The sequence below is a fragment of the Argentina silus genome, assembly GCF_951799395.1.
Source record: "Argentina silus genome assembly, chromosome: 16".
Lineage (NCBI taxonomy): Eukaryota > Metazoa > Chordata > Actinopteri > Argentiniformes > Argentinidae > Argentina > Argentina silus.
In genome coordinates, this window is record NC_139670.1 from 15098238 (window position 1) to 15120644 (window position 22407).

The 22407-nt window shown below is 44.3% G+C and overlaps 2 protein-coding genes across 2 annotated transcripts in view; one reads left to right on the forward strand and one right to left on the reverse strand.

Moving 5' to 3' along the window:
* Positions 1-343: 343 nt before the first annotated feature.
* The window catches only part of afap1l2 (actin filament associated protein 1-like 2), a gene marked incomplete at its 5' end in the record, with an annotated part of 28501 nt that continues 6437 nt past the window's right edge, over positions 344-22407 (forward strand). Inside the window, 11 exons of the mRNA XM_083688209.1 lie at positions 344-419; positions 2691-2819; positions 6966-7040; positions 8516-8607; positions 15884-15995; positions 19097-19314; positions 20502-20684; positions 21012-21098; positions 21383-21467; positions 21655-21759; positions 22158-22369. Coding sequence (XP_083544335.1) covers positions 344-419; positions 2691-2819; positions 6966-7040; positions 8516-8607; positions 15884-15995; positions 19097-19314; positions 20502-20684; positions 21012-21098; positions 21383-21467; positions 21655-21759; positions 22158-22369 — 1374 coding nt within the window. The remainder of the gene's footprint in view (positions 420-2690; positions 2820-6965; positions 7041-8515; positions 8608-15883; positions 15996-19096; positions 19315-20501; positions 20685-21011; positions 21099-21382; positions 21468-21654; positions 21760-22157; positions 22370-22407) is intronic.
* Positions 11027-12523, reverse strand: LOC310817107 (kelch repeat and BTB domain-containing protein 13; the record flags this gene model as incomplete). Its single annotated transcript, XM_083687541.1, has 1 exon — positions 11027-12523. One exon carries the CDS (start codon positions 12521-12523, stop codon positions 11027-11029), a length of 1497 nt encoding a protein of 498 aa, XP_083543667.1.

Here is a 22407-nt window from a genome sequence, read left to right on the forward strand (position 1 = left end):
CTACCCTTCTCCTTTCCTTCATCTCCATCGATCACAACACCGGAATGGTGGAGTCAATGTAGTGGAGTCAGTCAGTGTCAAAAACTCTTTTGCCTCTGGCCTTTGGTTGCAATGTGTAAAAGCCTCGGTCATACAACATCTGACAACAACCGTAAAGACCTAGATCCTCCTGGCTATGTCTGGGAAACGTATCATTCGTTCCTCAAAAAGAGAAGAAAATTATTCAGTGAATATTATTCAGTGAATGCCATTCCATACTGTCTGTGCATTTCACTAGATTGACTTTTTAACACCTTTTTACCTACAGTATACAAGCAATTTACTCTATCCTTGAACGTGCTACATGAGTATTGAAATGAGGCTGGCTGAGTTCTTGATGGACCAGGACGTAGCCCTCTGTTTCAGTTCTCTAGGGAAGTGTGAGTGTGTATGCTGTGGTAACCTTGGTCGCGCTAGCTCATTGCATTGGACGGAGATTGGGCGCCTTGCCAAGCCGTAACCCATAGAGACAGCCCACTCTGGACCCCTGTCCTGTCAGCTGACTCTGTTTCCCAGGGTCCTCCTCTCTGAAAGGGCATCTGAGTCAATCTCTGCAAACACACAAGGGGAAGGCTTGGGAAAATGTTTGGATTCACTAAGCAGCCAATGAACTGCAAAACAAGGGTTGTTGGAGATGTTGTCTTTTCTCTTAGTACAACATTTGCCCCAGTGTGTGTGTGTGTGTGTGTGTGTGTATGTGTGTGTGTGTGTGTGTGTGTGTGTGTGTGTGTGTGTGTGTGTGTGTGTGTGTGTGTGTCTGCAACTCTACTCTAAGACCTACTTGTGTGTGCGTACAGTGTGCATACATGTGTGAATAGGCCTGTGTTTACCTAGCGGGAGTCTAAAATGATGACATACTGCAGTGGAGCTCCTTTCATAGGCTCCAACAGCTGACTCAGCTGGAGTGGGTGCAGAAGAACTAACACTGGGTTAAGGCAAGGCGTCATCTCCAACAGCCATAGTTGACTGGAGTTTGACGCCTTACGTTGCAAAAATCCCCCTTCTCAGAGGCCCCTTTGAAGAGTGGGAGCTACAGTGCTCACTCCCCTGAAGAAAAGATGAGTTGGAGCCGGAAGGAACCTCTAATAACTAGAGGAGCTGACAGTAAAAAGAGTTCAAACTGAGAGTAAATGTTTACAGGAAGTGGGGAATGACTGGTATGAAGTAAGCAAACACTCAATGTTCTCTGGAATCTGGAAATTGCATCCTGGAAAGTAAGAGGATTGTAGGAATATTGGAAGAGTGTAATTATGTAATTATTAGATGCTTTGATGCTACGATTTAAGGGTTATGTAGCCTTTATCAGCTCTTAGTACCACTAAGCACTGAGTAAGCATTTTAGTAACTTTTTTCATGAATAAAGTTGAGCACTCATGAGTTTCAGTGTATTATACTGTATCTGTTCATCCTCACTATACGGTAGCACCTTTAAGGGAAATTTAAGTAGTATGTCGCTTGTGATTTGTCAGAACAGCACACATTTCTCTGTTTGTAGATAGCACATTGGCTGGATTACAAACATTTCACAAACTATATTCAGAAGAACTGTAATGTAAGTACAGTATCCCACACAATGAGACCCCTTTAACACATATAATATATATGCCATTTAGCTGACGCTTTTATCCAAAGCAACTTACATTGCAGTGAGTGCATATATGGTCCCAGCGGGAATCAAACCCACAACCTAAGCGTTGTTAGCGCCATGCTCTACCAACTGAGCCACAGAGGACCCCACAACACCCCCAAACAATGAATAACCTACTTTCCCCTTTTATCATTTTTTACCCCTCTTTTTCCATCCCTTGCTTTTTATGAAGTGGTCATACAGTGAAGCCCACGATAGAGTGGACTCTTTCATGGAGATAAGACAGTGGAGCAATATACAAAGAGCCCCCCACATTGACCAGAGAACCACAAGCTCGTCTCTGACCCCCTGGAGGATGTGTGTGGGCAGCGCCTATAGGCTGGCAGAGACAGCGGACCTATTTAACCACGCCCACACCCTTCCCTCCCAAGCCCTTGACCTACAGTAGAGCTGACTCCGACCTCCAGCCATAACAGCCTCAAACAAACTTCAAAACAGTAAACACAGTTAAAGTAGAGATTGGGCAGTGAAGACCGAGAGAACACAAGAAAATACGGGCAGAATAGTTTTACTACCTTCATTTCTTTCTACCGTCTTTAAAAGGGCACACATTCTTGAACCGCAACACAAAAACAAGCCAACTGTCAAATTGTGAGGTAATATGTGAGGCATAGCCTCTCTGTTGCAAAAATGAAGGATGTATGTCAATTCATTATGTAAAGAACTGGGATGTCCCTGACTGCTGTGCTTCTGAGACGCCACTGGGATGCGATCTTTATTGTTGTCTGTGAGGCTAGGACCTGTGTCAAACAGTATCAAATGTCTAAGCTGTCCTTGAATTTCGTTTGCACAACACTAGCGCTTGCTGTTGACCTAGCGTTGTTGTTATTTTGTGGTGTGCAGGATGTGTATAATGGAGTAAACAAAACTTTCTTTTTAATCTTTCTTGTGTTTTGGCCTTTTGACCAGGCCTTGATTGTTGTGTGCTGGTGTATTAGTTAGAATTAGTTGTTAAAAGCTGATGACTGATGTCCTCTCTCTCTCTCTCCCTCTTTCGTTCCAGTGCTGGACCAGCTCTTGGAGGAGCTCCAGTGCTTCCTCCTCGTCCTGGACCGGGAGAATCTGAGTGGGAATGCCACCATCCAGAAGGGTCTGCTCAATGACCTGCTCCTGTCTTACAGGTCATCCAATGGTACGGACTTGTAGTAACTATCTTAAAGAGATAGTTTTTACACCTTATAGTCAGATGGTTCTTTACCTTAAAAGTAGTCTATATCTCAATGCTCTGTTCAACCGCTTTGAAGCTTTCTTACTGTCTGTCATCTCTCACTACTGTGAAAACATTCACAACCGATGATGACAGAGATCTTGATGATCAAAATCGTATACGTCAATGTTTGAATTCAATTGTATAGTGTGAGAACCCTCATATTGGAGAGAGCAACAGCAGGACACAAGGATTTGAGCAAGGGTGATTGCAAAATGTGATTTTTAGGTTCTACGGCATGAAGATTAAATTCTTGAAATTATTTAATCTATGCCCCTAACTTAAAGGGAAGCTCCACTATTTTTGACACTTTACTGGACATTAGTTTTCTGATATATCTGTGCTGTTGTCAAACTATCCAGATGATTTTGACTGCAGAGTTTTTTTTTGTTAGACTGTACACATTTTATAACAGGTGCCCTGCTTCATATTTCTCAACAAAATACATTAACAATTACAAACCGCAAGCGAAAAAACCACAAAAGACATTGGTTTATATGTGCAACATCTGGAGAAATTGCTACAGTGGAGTTTCTAAAGAATGTTTACTGTGTTTACTGACAGACACCAATAGCAGACTGCAAAGGCAAATACAAAGCCTATAATCAATACTAGACATTGACAGCTCTTTTAAACAATTATTCTGGGGTGAAAGTAGAGATTTAAATGAGCTTTAAATCAATGTGCTTTTTAAAGTAGGAAGTTGCTTTGCTGTTATAGCTCCTATTCACAGAGTTGAGTGAGCGGGCGTCTGGACATACAATGGCTAAATAACCAAGACATGCACTGACAGTAAAAACCACCTGGATCGTCAGCACAGATACTATATATATAGTGCCCTCCATTATTGGAAAGATTAAACATTTTGTCTTCTTTTAGCTCGGAGTAGACTTATGTTTAAAAAATGTTGTACTTTCTAAATCTGTAAAAAAAAAAACATTAATTTAAATCTGATTTAAATCTCTACTTTGACCCCAGAGTAATTGTTTCATTCCAAATCCAAACTGTTGAATGAAACAATTATTCTGGGGTGAAAGTAGAGATTTAAATGAGCTTTAAATCAATGTTTATTTTTTCAGATTTAGAAAGTACAATTTTTTTTAAATATAAGTATTGAAAAGTCTGCAACCCATTGACCCCACCAGACGCTGGGTATCTTCTCTGGTGATGCTCTGCCAGGCCTGTACTGCAGGCATCTTCAGTTGTTGTTTGTTTTGTGGTATTTTTGCCTAAAATCTTATCACCAGGAAATGAAATGCATATTCAGTTAGATTTAAATCTCAAGATTGACTTGGCCAGTAAATAACTTTCCGCATTTTGGCCCTGAAAAACTCCCTAGTTGCTATGGCAGTATGTTTGGAGTCATTGTCTTACTGTATGGATGTATCGCCATCCAATGAGTTTGGACTCGAGCAGACAAGATTACTGCTGTCATCAGTAACATCATCAATTAAGACAAGTTAGCCAGTTCTTGTGGCAGCTATACATGCCCAAACCATAGCACCCCTTCTGCACCATGTTTCACAAACTTTCCTCTTGCACTCTGGTACATGATAATATTCATCCTATCTGTCCACAAGACCGTTTTCCAGACCTCTGTAGGCTTTTTAGGTACTTTTTAGCATTACTTTTTAAATTCCTGATCAGTTGTTTTGTATTTTTTCTTAATTATGGTTAGCATTCTTCAGTCATCCACTGGAGAAGTCATCCTTGGCCTAAAAGTCTGTTTGTGATTGCTGAGCTCACCAGTGCTTTCTTTCTTTTTAATTATGTTACAAACTGTTGATTTTGGTAAGTCCATGTTTTGTCTATGTTTCTGATAGTTCAGCCTCATAGTGGCTTCCTTGACTTTCATTGACGACTCTTTGGTCCTCATTTTGACAGACACCAATAGCAGACTGCAAAGGCAAATACAAAGCCTATAATCAATACTAGACATTGACAGCTCTTTTATGCCTACACAAATGATGTGACGGAACACACCTGACTAACCAGAAACACCTGTCAAGCCAATTGTCTAATACGTGTGGTGCCCTGAAATAGGCGGAGTACGTATAAAAAGGGTTGGAATTTTTAAATGGTAAAACCAATCTGAAAAAAGAAAACATTGAATTAAAGCTGAGCATCTCTACTTTAGTAATTGATTTAAAATCTAAACTGTTAGTGTATAGAGCTAAAAGAAGACAAAATGCTTACTCTTTCCAATACTTATGAAGGGCACTGTAAGAAAATGAAAGTTTCAAAATAGTGAATCACCCCTTTAACTGACACTTAACTTGCTGTCATGCTGCTGTTCATGTGTCTTTCTCACTGTGGCTCGCCAGCCTTGGAGAGCAATTGTGGTGGATGTCTCTCTCATATATGGACAACAGTTGTGTACGAGTGTGATTCAACTATGTATGCCTATATGTCGTGCTAGGTTATGCTAGCTCTAGTAGGGAAAATCTCTAATACAAAGCAGTGTGTTTTTGTATCTTTAGTCTATGTGACTCTCTCATACAGACACAGTGGTGCGTTTCCATGTTCTGGTCTCGGGCTCTTCGTACTTCCTCCCCTGGCTCCAAACTGTATCATTTTTCCAAGGCTACATTTATCCTCCTGGGACACTCACTTCCTTTGAGTAGCAGTTTATAAATAGCATCCATTTCCATCCTCCAAAATCTGTTTTCACTGTATAGGCAAAACATAGTTTCACTTCGGTGCTGTTTTAGTTATCTCCTGATATCCATTTCAAAGGAAAGACTGTCTCTAGAGCTTCACCCTAGGTTACACCAAGGTCAATATGTACGTTCAATATATATATTTTTTATTTCAGTGTACAGCCTTAGTCAGCTAAAAGTCAAATGTTTAATTCAACCTGAAAGGCACTCCCAAAGCTCTCTGGCCCAGAACATATTAGCAAGACTGGCTACAGTCACTAATCTCTGCTTGAAGCCTCTTTAAAGTGGCAATCTGGGATTGGTATATACCTTTTTTGACTAAAGTAATGATATATAGCCATTGATTCTTGAAGAGTATAACTTATAAATGCCTCATGAACTTAGTTCAACTGTCTTACCTCATCACAACCCAAAATATAAGCGTGATATTTTCCATTGTTTGTAAACAATGTCATTGTAAACACACTGTATAGTTTTATCAAATAGCTTTGGGTAGATTTACCAGATCGTTTTTTACGATAGTTTTACCAAAACATGATAAAACTATCATTTTTAATTCATGGATGATTATTCCTTGCATCCATAGCTCTGTCTATGAAATAGAGAGTGGTAACATTTCTCCAGCCCCATCCCTCAGCTGTTTACCCAAAAAAGTGGCTTGGAGATCACTTTTTTGTTGTTGTTTAAATCCCAGATTGCCGGGGTTTTACCCCCCCATAGCAGGACATTTATTTGGACCAAGACATAAGATTGGGTTGCTCTATCGTCAGGTTATGATTACTTAGGTAACCACAATGTACAAATAAACAGCAGATAAGTTTATCTTTCCACCCACATTGACCCATAAACATTTATGTATGTAAACAGAGGGAATGTCTTGGCAAAAGTAACTACCATTCAGTTATTTTCATTCTGCCTTCTGTAACCACCCCCTCAAGGAGAGCTGCTTTTATGTGTGACCTTATTTGATCAATTGAATGAACCCGGACCCTCTGCTGAAAGTTTAGTCTTTACAAGAAGTGCCACCTTTCATCTGAGCAGATGGTTGAGGACCAGGAGGTGTAGTCAGGCTTATGATCTATAAAGCCTTCAAACAGAGACCAGACACAAGGGTCTATCTGTTCTCACATAGAGCTCTCTGACTAATGTCTGATGAATACACACACGCACACACACACAGACATGATGGACGTGAATGGACTGTTTCAACAATGCATAGCTTGTTGCTTTTGTATCCCCTTTCATAATTTGAGACAATAACAATAAAAAAAAATAGATGTCATGTATTATATAATATACAACACTGTCTACATATTTTGGACTGGAAGTGATTCAGCATGATCAGAGAAGCAGGTATATTTGCTATAATGTTGTACTGTATAATATAACCTGTTTCTCCATGCCGTTTCAGGTGGTGGTGATGAGGAGTACATCTACATGAACAAAGTCATCGTCCCTGGTCAGGGTCAGGACAAAGCTGACAGAGGTGGGAGTTCAAAGGTCAACTCTTTAAGGTGGAACCTGCTTAGTTGGGCAAATAAGAGTGACAAAGAGTAGAACTGCCTATTGTCGAAGACAATCATTCAATCAATCAATGAGTCAGTCAATTTGGAGAACTTTTTATGAAGTGATACATAAAGCAGTCAAATAAAGCAGCAAGAACAAAAGCGAAAGGACACAGAAAGCATGTGTAGACCCAGGTAGTCCATTTTGTTGCTTTGTTTCTGTGGCTACAAGCGTGTGACGATGCTACAAGGGTGTGAAGGTACCACAATGCTGTGGTGGTGGTGTGGAGAAGGTACAAGTGTGAAAAAGTCACCACAAACATTCCGTCCCCATCCTCCCCCCTTCCTCCACTTTCCCCCCTCTTCCCCCCCCATTTCCTGCCTATTTCTAAGTAGTTTCTCCTCAGAGCCCCCCTCCAAACCCCCCCCCCTCCACCCCCACCCCCCCGGTCAGAAAAAAACATCATCTGAGGCCAGGCTGTTATGTTTGGATGGGGATGAAGAATGAAGTTGAGCGAACGCTAGGCTTAACACACAGTCACTCTTCAGAGAGGCTAGTAAAGCTCCGGGTCTCTTTTACAGCCACTACCAGCATGTAACGGCTATCACCTCAGATCAAAACAAGTCCCCTAGTCGTCATGGACCAAGGCCATTCTCCTCCTCTGAATGGAAGGATCATAACAGAATATAGACTGCTAAATTAGCTCTTTGAGAGGCACAAAAAGGGATATATCTGTTAAATTGGGTATCTTTTACATCTTATCTACCCCCACAGCCAGACAAAAGCTTTTCACTGTTTAACAACCACAATATGAGGGTTTGAATGCGTTGAAGTCAAAATCATAATGTATTTGTCCCAATGTGTAGGGAATATAATGAAGTAATTTATTGTGCAAACTGAACAGCATGCAAGTGTTGAGACATACAGTGATTCAACAGCCAGATGGATTTGAGTTTTGGAGCTCAACAAGCTTTCCTGGGGGGTCAGTTCTGCAACTTTCAGTGACTTTGCTCACTTGAATGAATTTATGACTGCAAGACTCCACTGTGTAAGACACTCTTCTTGTGTTCCTACGGCAACCCAGATGTCAGCATGCTGACAGGAAGTGAGTGGAATGTCTGAGGAGAGGGGAAGACTGAAGTTATGGCACAGCCATACAGTAACTTAGAGACAAGCACCCACAGACATAAACACAGTTCCAATGGCTAATCACTGGGCAAACTCAAGACAAAATGCTAACATATGGTATTGTAGCTAGAAAAGCATTTGTTAAAAGTTCTGTATAGATGTACTTAATTGTTATGACGTGTGTATGATATTTGTAAGTGTTTAAATATAAAGCTGAAGCATGTTACATGTTACATTTTCGATATTCCATATTTCTCTTTAAATGGTCATTGGTAGGCTCCATTCTAACATATTTTTTAATTGGTGTCTGCATGTCAAAATCATTAGATAACAGGTTGGACGCTCTGGCCAATGGGAAAGCAGGAAAACATGTCCCCGCCCCCCAGAAGAGTCTACCAGACTTGCCTCCACCCAGAACAGTGAGTAATGTTCGATCTTTTTGAAACTATGACACATTTACTGTACCAATTCTTGCCAAATCTATTCTATGCATAGATGTCATTTGCTTGCCAAAGATTTAGCCAATCACATGATAGGCCTACAGTTACAGATGCTAAGGTCCTTGAAGCAGCCTGTGTGTGACCAAACCAGGCTCTCTCACATGGAAGACATGCGCTGTAGCCCGCTTAATTTAAACCTAGGCCTTAGCTCGGGGAGCTAAAGCATGTCTTCAAGTCTCAGACAAGGCTACTAATTTACTATCCAAAACACCTCCTCTACACTTCACTCCCTCCTTGACCTCCCTCTCCATGGGAAGACCTATCTGGATCACGGCACCAGTTTGTCCGACCGGGATTCCGACCTGGGTTTCCCGCATGGAAGACTGTAGCACCGTATCCCGCTAAACTAAAGCTCGGGGAGCTCACGCATGTCTTTAAGTCTCAGGCAAAGCTAGTGATTACAGGAGAGTGGTTCCAAACATACATACAGTATGTATACCGTAGAAACATAGGGTTGTGTAATTGGAGCACAGGTATCCACACATTTCTAACTTCAGTGCGGTGTAGGTTCAGTGTTGGACCCCCTGATCAGTTACAGCTCATCCTTGAGAACACCACCATAGTTCCTTATGCATTCTTACAATGCAAACCTGTTTTTTCTCACATTCAGCAGTAGCACAACCATGTGTTTTCACAGGCCACACAAATCAACCCAGAGTCCCACAACTATAAATCCCAGACCTGCAGCTCCATTATAAATCCAGGCTTTAATATGGGCTATAATCACCCCCAGAAACAGGTATTTAATCCCTCTTGGAGTGATAAAAGGGGGAAATGACTGTGGAAACGAGTGTGTGAGAGAGGAATGGTGTGTTTAATGTTGACCGGGGGAGGCTAGGGGGCTCCTGTATTAGCGCTGTGTGAGATCGGCACAGACAGACAGGAGGATGGAATTAGAACATCCCCTCAGCGCCTTTGAACTCACACACACACACACACACACACACACACACACACACACACACACGCCCACACACACACACACACACACACACACACACACACACACACACACACACACACACACACACACACACCGACTCACATCGCTGGTCCTGATTAGCAACAGCTGCTTCAGCGGTTTGAGAGCCTGGCTTGATTGGTGTGTGTGTGTGTGTGTGTGTGTGTGTGTGTATGTGTGTGTGTGTATGTGTATGTAAATGTAAGTGTGTGTGTGCAAGCTCATCCTACCACCCTATTACTGTCTGTACAGTACCTCCTCGCTATATGCAAGAGGCTTATGCACTATAATACATATCAATGGAGTTGTTCACGGTTTTTTTAATGCCATGAATGCAATTTCCCCAGTTTGACCCAGTTTGTACCATCGTTTTATTTTTCCTGATCGCACACATGGATTCTATTTAGATCGATATTTCCGGATTTGAGATGATCAGTCTCAGCAAGGCACTGCGCAGATTCACTGATATTGGACCAGGATATAAAGCAGAGTAGACTCAGCCTCGAAGAATTCAGGAACTAATAAGCCGAAACAACACAACAACAACACAGAGGACAACACAAGATTAGAGGCTGTTGCAAACTGAAAAACTGATACATTAAACAGTAGGAGAGAATCAGAATAAAGCAGGTGGCCTGAGGCCTGAGGCACATCTAAGGGACATCTAAAATACATCTAAAGGACAAGGCCAGCGCCCACCTACACCGGGTCCACTCTGCTCAAAGGGCAGTAGTCTTGCAACAGCACTCATGTTGAGTGCCCTGTCTGTTCCCAGAGTGGTTAACTTGTCTTCTATGTTCCACTCCTTACATTTTGATATAGGCCTATTCTTGTCATAGGCTGAAGATATTTGACAGTTAGTAAGGGTCCTATAGTACAGTAATTCAATCAGAAACATGGGGGACTTACTATTCGCTTTGAATTTGTGTTGTTGTTGTGACTCTCAGCTGAGAAGATCCATGCAAGATCCCGTCCCCATTATATGCAGTAGCTTGTCATGTTGAATAGCTTGGATATGGAGGAGTGGATACAAGTGAGAACATTTTGTATTTATTTATGTCATTTAACTTTATTCAACCAGTTACAGAGGTACATAGACTTTATACATTATCACAGCTGGCTGAATTGTTATTGGCTGAGAAGATGCTCATAAACACATCTGATACAGATTATTTTGTGTTTTCTACCCTTTATATGACATCTACAGCCCAATGTAGAGTTTTTTAAAGTAATTTTTAAAATTTTAATTAGGACTAAATTGACCGAACCAAAATTGAGATTCATTTGTGATTAATCACAGCAAACCATACAATTAACTCGATTAATGTTTTTAAACGTTTGACAGCCCTAGTTTTCTTACAAACCTATTGAGTAATTTCATAGTTCCAAGATGGCTTCCACACTTTGCTCAGTTCTGTCTGTTAATGCTGCCCTCTCTGGTCTATCTGTTTTATTTGGTTGAACTGGTCCAGTTTTGGGAAGCCTGAGTAAGCATGTCCATAGTGAACCACTCTTAGGAAAACCCTTCATCTGCCTACAAGGTTTCCATGTGTCCCCAGTGATAGTGTACTCCAGAGTTAGCATGTGTTTGACTGTAAACACAGAGTCACCCCTGACCATAGCGCTAAACAGCGCCCCCTTGCTGTTGATGTAGTTCCCGGGCATGGCGGTCCATTGGCCCGTGGTTATGTTGTAACATTCCATAAGGCAGCGTAGAAAATCAGCTGATGGCCCGTTGCGCATCACATACAGATTGTCCCTGTGGGCCACCATACAGTGGCCGTAGCTCTGTGGCTTCACCATGGTGGTGGCTAGCACCCACTCATCTTTCGACGGTATGTACTCGTAGATATCTGTGATGTTGGGCGGCTTCCAGAAACACACAAAGATCCGTCGCCTTGCAACGGCACATGCCGCAGAGGTCACGGGCCGCGGAGCTTGGCGCACGAACGCCCACTCTCCCTTTGCGACATCATAGGCCTCTGCGGAAGACATGGTCTTCTTCTGGTGCTCTCCACCAATGGCGTAGAGCTTTCCCTCATGTCCCAGTAGGGTGAAGTCAGAGCGGGGTTGCTGGGGTCCAGGAAGTACACTCCACTCTCCAGTGCCCGGGTCGTAACAGAAGCTGCAGTCCACTGTATCCTTGCCATACCCATAAACACCCCCTATGATATATAGCTGGTTGTCCAGGACTGTAACCCCCGCCATTGCTGTGCTACAGTGGGTGGGAAGGTCTGTCAGGTGCTTCCAGTCTCCTTCTTCCTCGTCCAAATAGCACACTGTCCTGAAGGAGTCCTGGAGAAGCTCCATAGAGGGAGAGTGGGTACCCAGAGCGATGTAAGATATCGGGGACAGACACTCTGCATACTCTAGTAGCTCCTCGGGTAGACTACTCTCTGCTGCCTCCTTCAGGTCGCTATAGGAATCGCGGAGGAAGAGGGCAGCACTGTGGAACAGCGTGGGTAAACCAAAGATGGCCGCCGTGTGGTACAACAAGAGACAGTTGTCCGAGTCGATGATGTCACAGAGGTGCTCGGCTAAGGGCGCCACCTGGAGGAAGGCAGCACACTCTGCAGCCTCTACAAGTTCATCTGGGTCCTGGAGGGCGGGCTTCTCGCCCCTGCACACAGCCAGGGCGATCAGGAAACCCCGCGCCCGCACCCCTCCCTTAAGGTGGAGCTCATCCTGCAGGCTCTCCTTCATACCGGAGCGGAAGAGGGCACGGAAGTACTCACTGCCCTGACCCAGCAAGGCCCGATCCACAGTGAACAGGCCCCCTTCCACCCTCACTGTCAAAGAGCCTGTCTGCAGGTCTTTCTCCTCCAGCGCCGGACCCTCGGTGTCGTCAAGCCCCAGGCTTCTTGAGGCCTCCATCTCATCTCCAGCCTGGGTCTACCACCCCAGTGTCTACCACCCCAGTGTCTACCACCTCAGTGATAATGCCCTCAGGAAAAACTGACCCAGGCTTGGATTGGTAAAGTTTTCCCCAGACTTGACGGTAAATAGAAGTGTGTCAGGGGTGTGCAGACTTCCATTGCGTCCTTCCTCTATGCCTGGGCTGAAAATAGAGTGGAGCTAAACATAGATGCAGTCGCACTCGTGAACGACAGATAGGAAAGGCAAACTGCTGACATCTGAGTGGTAATGTGGCAACAGGCAACTGTGATATAGTTCATATCATAGCAGCCGTGCCATTGGTCGAAAGATTAATTTGTTGAATAATTTATGATCACGATCATGAATAATAATCAGGATGGTAATGTCAGCCAATACTAAACTATCTCTAATTCTTCAACTGCGTCTACCTGAATACAGTGCCTACTACTATTACTACTACTACTACTACTGCTACTACTACTACTACTACTACTACCACCCAAAACGCACTACAACTACTTGGTACTGTGACTACAACTACTGCTAATATTATAGCTACTAATAATGATGATGCTTTTAAAACTAACAACTTAACAATATTCATCTTATTCATTATTATTTAGCTATTGTCACTCAAACAGATGCTGTACATTAGGAGAGAGATACAGGCATGGAGGGGGTGGGGGGGGGGGGGGGGGGGCTCAGGACCTGGCCTTCCCAGCAAGCCTGCTGATTATTTTTTATCACTACCTTCTCCCCTCTCTCTGCTCCTAGCTCCCAGCCCCACCAGTGTGTTTTCACTGGGCTGCTGGATTCCTGGCATGGGAACGAGGGATTTTCCATGTTCTGGGTGTTCGTTTGGGTTTTTTCCCACTCTTTCTCTAAGCCCCCCCCCCCTTCTGTTATTTATGCCCTGACTCTTGATCTGCTTCCCTGGCCTGGCGTTTCCGTGGTGATGAGGTGGGTGGGGGGGTTAGGGGGGATCCTGGGTTTGAATAGAGACTGTTTGAGCTCAGAAGGGTGAAGTCAGGATGAGTGGGAGCAGATATTAAGGAGGGGCAGCCACAGACAGACAGCAATACACACATATGGGATGATATGGTATCATACTACACACACATGAAAACACACACACACACACACACACACACACACACACACACACACACACACACACACACACACACACACACACACACACTCTATATACACCTCTATCATATCAGGCCAGCTGGGCTGTAGCATGGCTCATCATGTTGCCCTTTGGCCTTGACCAGAAGAACAGGCATATTGAGATTGAGGGGAAGAGAGGAGAGAGAGAGAGAGGACAGAGGAGAGAGAGAGAGAGAGGACAGAGGAGAGAGAGAGAGAGGAGAGGGAGAGAGGGGGCTGCCCTGGAATGCCTGAGCTTTTGTTTTAATCACTGACAGATGCCTCAACTCTCAGACACTACTTTTTACAACAGAACAGTGTTCAATGGTTCAGCCCTGTGTGTACTGTAATTAGGAGTATATTTACTGTATGTTTTGGTGTTTTTAAGACTTTTCTGCATATCTTCATTCAAAAACCTTTTGGTGTGCTACTTTTTCTCCCTTCAAAACCCTCTTGCTCAAGAATGTATTTTCCTTTTTTTCTTAAAGCATTCTCCCACATTCTCCCACACTCAACCTCCCATCCCTTCACTTAGTGACAGTGGGGCCTTCAAAGACTTTCACTTTGAGTCTGAACTTTCTGTCTCTCTCTCTGATTCATGTGGTGTTCTGTCTCACTCTTTGTGTCTACAGTGGACATCTAGCCTGCTCACTCCTTCAGCCTCCTAGAAACGTAGCTCAAAGACTAGAGGAGTGATACATGATATTCATGGTGTGAGATTCAAAGATGGGGTGAGGTCATAGATGGAGGACCAGATGAAACAGGTGTCCTCTCTAGAATCCAGAATAATTTCATTGTGATTCGGTTTCGGTAACCCTTCGTGTCACTGACAGTAACCCTTCGTCATAAGGTGTCTAAGCACTGTTAATAAACCTGACATACAGTAACACACATATGCAGTTCAAATTCAAAATCTAAATAATTATTGTCCATTTAGGGTCAAATGGACGTTTTGGCCACCATTATAGGGTCAGTCGCACAAGACATTATACATGACATCACAATGTTATTCTAAAGGTATCGATAACATTCATTAAGTCTTGAAAGTTGTCACTTTTGTCAGCTTTAGCATTTGTAAACGATGACATTTGATTCGATCTACGATGAGATATGCCTTACCAGTGTGTTTGTACAGTGAGATATTCATCATGGGATTGTGGGAACACATTTGAAACCAGGGAAATCCCGATCATTCAGACTGAAGTCACTAACCGCTACATCAGGACTGCCATAATACATCATACTTTGCAGCAGCGAGCGCTCAATATATCTGGCCCATACATCCACGCGGAGAGCGACTCTTCTTCCCACACGGCGTGTGGTTAGAGCAGTAGACGTTGTGGGGAAACTAAGTAGATGGCTAGCCTGGGGGATGTTGTTACAGTGGGAATGGTAGACGAGTGGCCCCCAGGGGAAAGAGGTGAAACGCAGCATGATTGATTTGGGAAAAGCCACCGGCCCACCCTGCGCTCTGCGGATCCCTTCCTCCCAACCTCGTCCACCCCCCCCCCCCTCCTCCTCCTCCCTCCTCCCTCCTCCCTCCTCCCTCCTCCCTCCTCCTCCTCCAAGGCAAACACGTGTGGAATTCCCATCCTGGTCCAGAGGGTGAGGTCAGAGGAGGATTGATTACATGTGGAATTCCCCCCTTAAGTTCGAAAGGAGAATTCCCCTGAGTGGCAGGTGCATTGGCAAATCGTTGCGCTTCAGGGGTGCCCCCAGGTTCCAAGTTTTGAATGAGAAGAACAGAGGACTGTGTGTGTGTGTGTGTGTGTGTGTGTGTGTGTGTGTGTGTGTATGTGTAGGACTGTGTGTGTGTGTGCGTGTGTGCGTGTGTGTGTGCGTGTGTGCGTATGTGCGTGTGTGTGTGTCACTCATTGTGGATACTCTGACTTTGTGTGTTAATGTCAAAGAGGTACAGTACAGTGCAAGAGAAAATCTTGCGAGAGACCAAGACAAGTTCTCCTGTGTTCTGTGAGTAATGTGAATCACTCTCTCCCTGTCTGTCTCCCACCTCTCTCTCTCTCTCTCTCTTCTTTAACCTCTCTCCCACCCCTCTCTCTCATCTCTCTCCCTCCCTATCCCCCCTTTTTCCTCTCATCCTCATTCTTTTCTCTCTCACCTCCCCCTCCTCTCTCTCTCCTTCTCTTTCTATCCTCCTCCATCTGTCTATAACACCCCCCCCCCCCCCCCCCCCCACTCTCCCAGTGTGTGGTAGGGAGGGAGCCCTTCCCCCTGCCCCAGGCCCCATCCCCAGCCTGTCTGGAGTCTTCAGAGGGATATTACGAGGAGGCTCAGCCCTATGAGTCCACCATCAACGGTGAGTCCCCTCCCTACCCCTGTCCCTCCTCCACCTCTCACAGACTGTGACCACCACCACCACCACCACCACTCTCACAGAGGCTAAAAGGAGAGGTGCTGTCCGCACAAGGTCTTCGGATTTAGATTGATCAAATCTCATCGTTTACTGAGTGCTAAATGTGGCAAAAGTGACAAACTGCATCGTCCACAAAGTGAAGAAGCGCTTTACTCCTCGAGCGCTGAAGAAAAGCATATTCTTACTACGCTGAAACTGGTTCCTTCACTTTTAGCACTATGCGCTTTGGCACTTTTGTGCCATTTAACATGTTAATTATAAAAGAAAAAAATATTTAGTTTTGATAGTCTGAAGACCTTTTTTCACCTCTCCTTTTTGTCAGTGCATGACTTGCTCCATGCACCTGCAGTACATGACTGAACTCCTCACAGAGGCTCACATCCCCAACTCAGAACTAAGCCTGGTCCCAGATCTGTGTAAGCTAGATAACTCCCTATGACGGCTGTTGTTATGTGTGACACATATCAATATAGCAAGAAAAAACCATACTGCACGGATCTGGGACCAGGCTAGACCAAAGTTGCACTGTTACCCCAGTCATTGAGCACAACATGTCATTGGGTTCGGTTAGTTGACCCACATTTCAAAATGACGGTCGCTCAAAAAGGCTTAAGCTCACCCCACCCTCACCAAAACACTGCTACCACAGAGGAGAACTTGTAAATGAGTTCATATTGACGTCAAATACACTTTCATTTAGGAGGGCTGAAAACATGTTTTGCACATTCTCCTTTGAGTGGGAGAGACTATGGTATACCTCCCCCCCCCCCTCTCTCTCTCTCTCTCTCTCTCTGTCTCTCTTTCTCTCTCTCTCTCATTCTCTCCCTTTATCTCTCTCTCTGTCTCTCTCTCTCTCTCTCTCTCTCTCTCTCTTACTCGATGGCGAGAAAGGGGAAGAGAGAAAAGGAGAGGCAAAGAGGGGGAATGAGAGGGCAGAAAGAGAGACAGAAATAGAGAAGCCAAGAAAGAGAAAGTAAGATGGGGAGAGAGAGAGAGAGAGAGAGAGAGAGAGAGAGACAGCAGGGAGAACAGTGGTGTCCTTTGTTCTGCAGTAAATGGTACTCTGGCACAGGACACACAGGGAAGGAACAGAGACCATAGCCCAAGGGAACGAGGGATAGTGAACACACACACACACACACACACACACACACACACATATATATATTGAAAACAATATTATAGCACGTATTACGATCTTTATTTGTCAAGCAACACTCATACATCACACTACTATTGGAAGACATCACTGTATTCCTTATTCCATTATATAGAGTATCGGTTATTCCTTTGCTGTCATTTCTGATGTATGAACACTAAAGGGGGGCAGGAGACTGGGTTAGGAGACTAAATGGAACTGGGCCCGAGATATGGACTGACATTCACCACTTGCTGTTGACTGAGTGGACAGCGAGCTCTATTCTATTAGATACACTGCGGTATTTGAGTCTTGAAGCACCAGCTGCTGTGGCATGGAAGAAAGCAACATGTACTATCTATCTATATTCTATATGTACCAGTAAAGGCTGGTGGAGGTAGAAATCGGAGGACAGGCTCATTGTAACGCATGGAATGGAATGAGGAACGGTATGTGCTATGTACATGTATAGACTACTAGGCCCAGTATTTTTAAACATTTCATCTCGATCAGAATGAAAAGAAAGTCAGTAATACTTTGTTCGTTGGAAAGGCTGTGAATTTCACTCTGACCACAACATAGACAACTTCAGACTTTCATACAGGAAATGCGACCTGCGTCACAATTACCAAACCACCTTTCCAGCAGAAGCGTCCCTGCCGGTAAAGTTAACACCAGACACACTTTTAGCCGTGTATACAGATGCATGCTGGTTTGTGGTTTCTGGTTATTCGTTAGAAATATTCAACTTCAGGCGCACGTTCAGACCAGTCAAAATGGTGGTCCAGTAATTATATTTATTATGTTCTTAAATGAATTTCTGCTCCACTTCCCTAAGTATAAGATCCATTGTGGTTTTCTTTTATGATTTTCTTTCTTTCTCTTCGTCTTCTTTTTTTTTTCCTTTTTTTTTAATATGATGCACTTTGAGCTACAAAAAATGTATACATTACTACACAAATAGGCCTTGTTATTATCATTTGTATGTATAAAAAACCCTATTGGTGTTAAGTAAGGTAATTGACCTGAACCTCTGCTTGCTAGCATTGTATTGCTACAATAGTCAGGTATTCAATTCATCCAAGATTGTCACTTTACTGTGAAATGTCATCTCCTTCTCAACAATTTAAACACTACAAATGCCACCAATTGTTCTCCTTCTCTCCTCCTATATCGCATACACTTCTAGGCTGTAGTGAAATCCTGTCTCCTGTGTGTTACTTGCTATTTCCTCACTATCTTTTTCTTCATCCCCCTCTTCTTCTTTCCTCGTCCTTCTTCTTTTTGTCCTCTCTCTTCCCCTGTAGCCGTAGGTTGTTTCCGTCTCCTCTCGGGGGCATGGACGCGGGTAGAGAGCTCAGACAATGTGGTCTATGCTGTGATCACAAGGGGTACCTGCCTATCTCCTATCACTGCGTGTGTGTGTGTGTGTGTGTGTGTGTGTGTGTGTGTGTGTGTGTGTGTGTGTGTGTGTGTGTATGTGTATGGGGAGTGTGTGTGCGTATGCATGTTTGCATGTGTTTGTTTTGTGTGTGTGTGTGTGTGTGTGTGTGTGTGTGTGGTGTGTGTGACAGAGAGAGAAGTTATGCATGACTGCATGTACAGCATGTCTTTCTGTCTGTCTTCATGGTACTGTACAGATGGTACTCCAGGTGAACATCATGAACGTGGTTTCGGAGGATGACATTTCTCCCATCTCATCTCCTTCCCTCCTCTCTATTGCCCTCTTCTTCCTCTCTCCTCCACCCCCCCCCCTCCCATTTCCTCATCTCCATTAGCAAACACATCGCTTACTTACCCGGATAACGCAAAATCATCTCTCAAACGCCCTATTGGAATAAACTCACTCTCCTCCTCCTCCTCATTCTCATTTGACCTCCGACCCTCCCTTTTCCTCGCTCCCCAGACGACGGCGAAGCGGTGAGCAGCTCCTACGAGTCTTACGACGAGGAGGAAGTGACCAAGGGGAAGTCGTCGCTGTCTTCGGCGCAGCACCAGTGGCCGTCCACGGAGGCGTCCATCGAGCTGATGAAGGACGCGCGGATCTGCGCCTTCCTCTGGAGGAAGAAGTGGCTGGGCCAGTGGGCCAAACAGCTGTGTGTCATCCGAGAACATCGCCTCCTGGTGGGTGAGAGGACTGGAGAGGACAAATTGTCCCTGATAGCTGGTATGAGGACAGGTTTGAGTTTTGTCCTGTGAAGGGTCAATGAGAGTCAGTTATTCAGTCAATTATAGTGTGATTGGCTTGTCCCAAAGCAGTGCTTAAAAGGGATAGTTCACCTAAATCACAAAATGTGTTGCTTCCTACCTTGCCACAGCCACAGCCACCAACCGCTAACATAAGCATGTTTTGACCAAAAATGATAGCAGTCAATGGATCCCAGGTAGCATGCGTCAATACTGTACATGCACATCCCTAAAGTAATGGGGTGTAACGCAGAGGGCTCTATTTTCAGCCGGTGCAAAACGGATGCAAGTCCAAACGCAGGCATATTGGCAATTTGTGTTGGCGGTAACAGGTGAAACCATTAGAATACAGCCCAGTGTCTCAACATTAGAATACAGCCCAGTGTCTCAACATTAGAATACAGCCCAGTGTCTCACCATTAGAGTATGGCCCAGTGTCTCACCATTAGAGTATGGCCCAGTGTGGATTGACTGAACATGAATCATCTTTGAAATGGAAAGCCCCTTGTGCTTCTCTTGTCTAGAACATTGTGTCTGGTCCTGACTTAGTATGTGGCCAAAATAATATATTTACAACCATCGAAGTGCATAAACATGTTGTGCAAAAACCATGTTACTACAAATTATTCATTGAAATCTTTTTCCTCTGTATTCTGTACTTGCTAATTTCATCAATAAATGTAACAAGACGATACAAGATATCTCAAAACATCTTCGGGTCATACAGAGACTATCACGATTTGTCTGCTTGACAAGAGAAGGCGGATGTAGACATTAGAACGTACAGTGCCTTCGGAAAGTATCCAGACCCCTTCACTTTTTCTACATTTTGTTGTGTTAAATTCGTGAAAATTCAAATCCAGAAATACCTCATGTACATAAGTATTCAGACCCTTTGCTATGACACTCTTAAAATGAGCTAAAATGCAAAAATGTCATCAACAAATCACTCAATGAGTCGAATTGAGTCCATCTTAATGCAAGGTTCAAGTAATTTTGGAATTAATATCTTTGTTTTTCATAGGGTCTCTGATTTGCATAGAACCGAAGGCACTGTAGACATAGTATACTGTAGCTACACCCTAAACCCCAAATCTAATCAAATCTTTACTTGCTGGCTACAGTGCTACAAGAGCTCCAAGGAGCAGACTCCACTGCTGGATGTAAGTCTACAAGGCTGCGGCGTGGTCTACAAGGACAAGCAGGCCAACAAGAGGAAGGAGCACAAGCTGAAGATCATCCCTCTGGGAGGAGAGGCCATCGTGCTGGGCCTGCAGAGCAAAGAGCAAGCTGAGCAATGGCTCAAGGTAAGGACAAGGACGATTTGGCCCCCACACGCTTATTTAAGGTTCATGGTCAATGGTATGTTACGTCCCCATAGTCTTTCATCCATTCCTCGCATCCTCACTTCTCGCTTCTCTCTCAAAGCGCATTGGAGGAAAATATCTAAGATGAGGAACCTAAGATCTTCTCCTAGAATGGGTTTTGAGAAGGAAACGAGGGGAGAGGATGGGATTAATAGTAAAAGGAAAGACTATTGGGATGCACCATTGGAGTCTGGCTCCAAAGCTCCAGCTTCCCCTCTCCACGTGCTGCTGTTCTCCTCTTCCCCAAGTTCTCCTCTTCCCCAACAGGTGATCCAGGAGATCAGCCCCAAACCGGCAGATGGCTCTGACATGCAGCACTTTGTCTCGGACTCCCCGAGACTCATCTGCACCAAGGTACAGTTATGAAGAACCGCTCATCTCCCTATTATAATACAGTATACAGAAGGCATGGATATTGCAGCATATAGGGGTAGTTCCCTGCACACAGATTAAGCCTATTTCTAGACCAGAAAGCACTTTCAATGGAGATCCTCCATTGCATTGAGAACCCTATTCCTCCGCCGAGAACCCTTTTGGAACCCTTTTTAAGAGTGTGTATGTATGGCTTATAGGCTTATATGATAGTGGTGTATTTAGTGTAGTTTATCGGAGGTATCTGATGGTCTCTCTCCACACAGGGAGAGCTGAGTGAGAGGCACTCTGTCGCATCAGAAAGTGGCAGCAGCACAGATAGCCACGCTGAGACCCCCGAGACTAAAGATGGTGAGAGCACAAATCGTACGACTTCTTCTTGGGAAGCATTAAGTAATGAGTTGTAATGACATCTGATACTGTCATACTTAAACCAGTGTGTAAACCAGTGACCGTTCCCTGTCAGTAAAGATGAGTATTTTGTCACGTCAAGCGAGCTGAAGGTCATCGGATGTAATTCCTCCTTCATCCTCCACAGTGAAGAAGAGATGTGGTGCAGGCCTGAAGTTCAGTAACCTCATGAACATCGGCAAGAAGAAGACCTTGTCCTTAGAGAGCCCAGAGAAATTTGTCGACACCTCAGGTGAGGAGAGGCTTTTCCGGACGTAGCAGCAATGAATAATACACCTGTTAACATGGAGCTAACCTCATCTCTCCCAGACTTTGATCCACCATCTGCAGTGCTCAAAGCCTGGTCAGACATTGCCCTTCACCATCTCGGTGATTCGAATACTGTATAAGCCTGGAATAACAACGACTCAAACCTGGCCTTCGGGGGTAGTGAACTTACTGAGTGGAGTATTTGTCATTATTTGAACGCATGTAGGAACAGATGTGCAGAATACCAAGGGAATCCTTTTCCAGTGGAAGTTAAAAAATTATTATTAAAAAAATAATAATTTGGGTTTTACCAGACATGTTGCTGATGTGTGTGTGTGCGTGTGTATGTGTGTGTATGTGTCTGTCTGTCTGTCTGTCCAGGTTACCTCAACGTGCTGGTGAACAGCCAGTGGCGGACCCGCTGGTGTCTGATAAAGAACGGCCAGCTGTTCTTCTACCCAGACAAGGGCAAGTCCAAGGTGTCCCAGCAGCCAGTACCCCTGGACGGGTGTGTGGTCCTGCCGGACCCCAGCCCAGAACACCTCTACTCCTTCAGGATACAGATGGACGGGGCGCAGATAGCCACCCTGGAGGTACAGTTTGGAGGAGAAGCCTAAGGGAGTTGAACCTG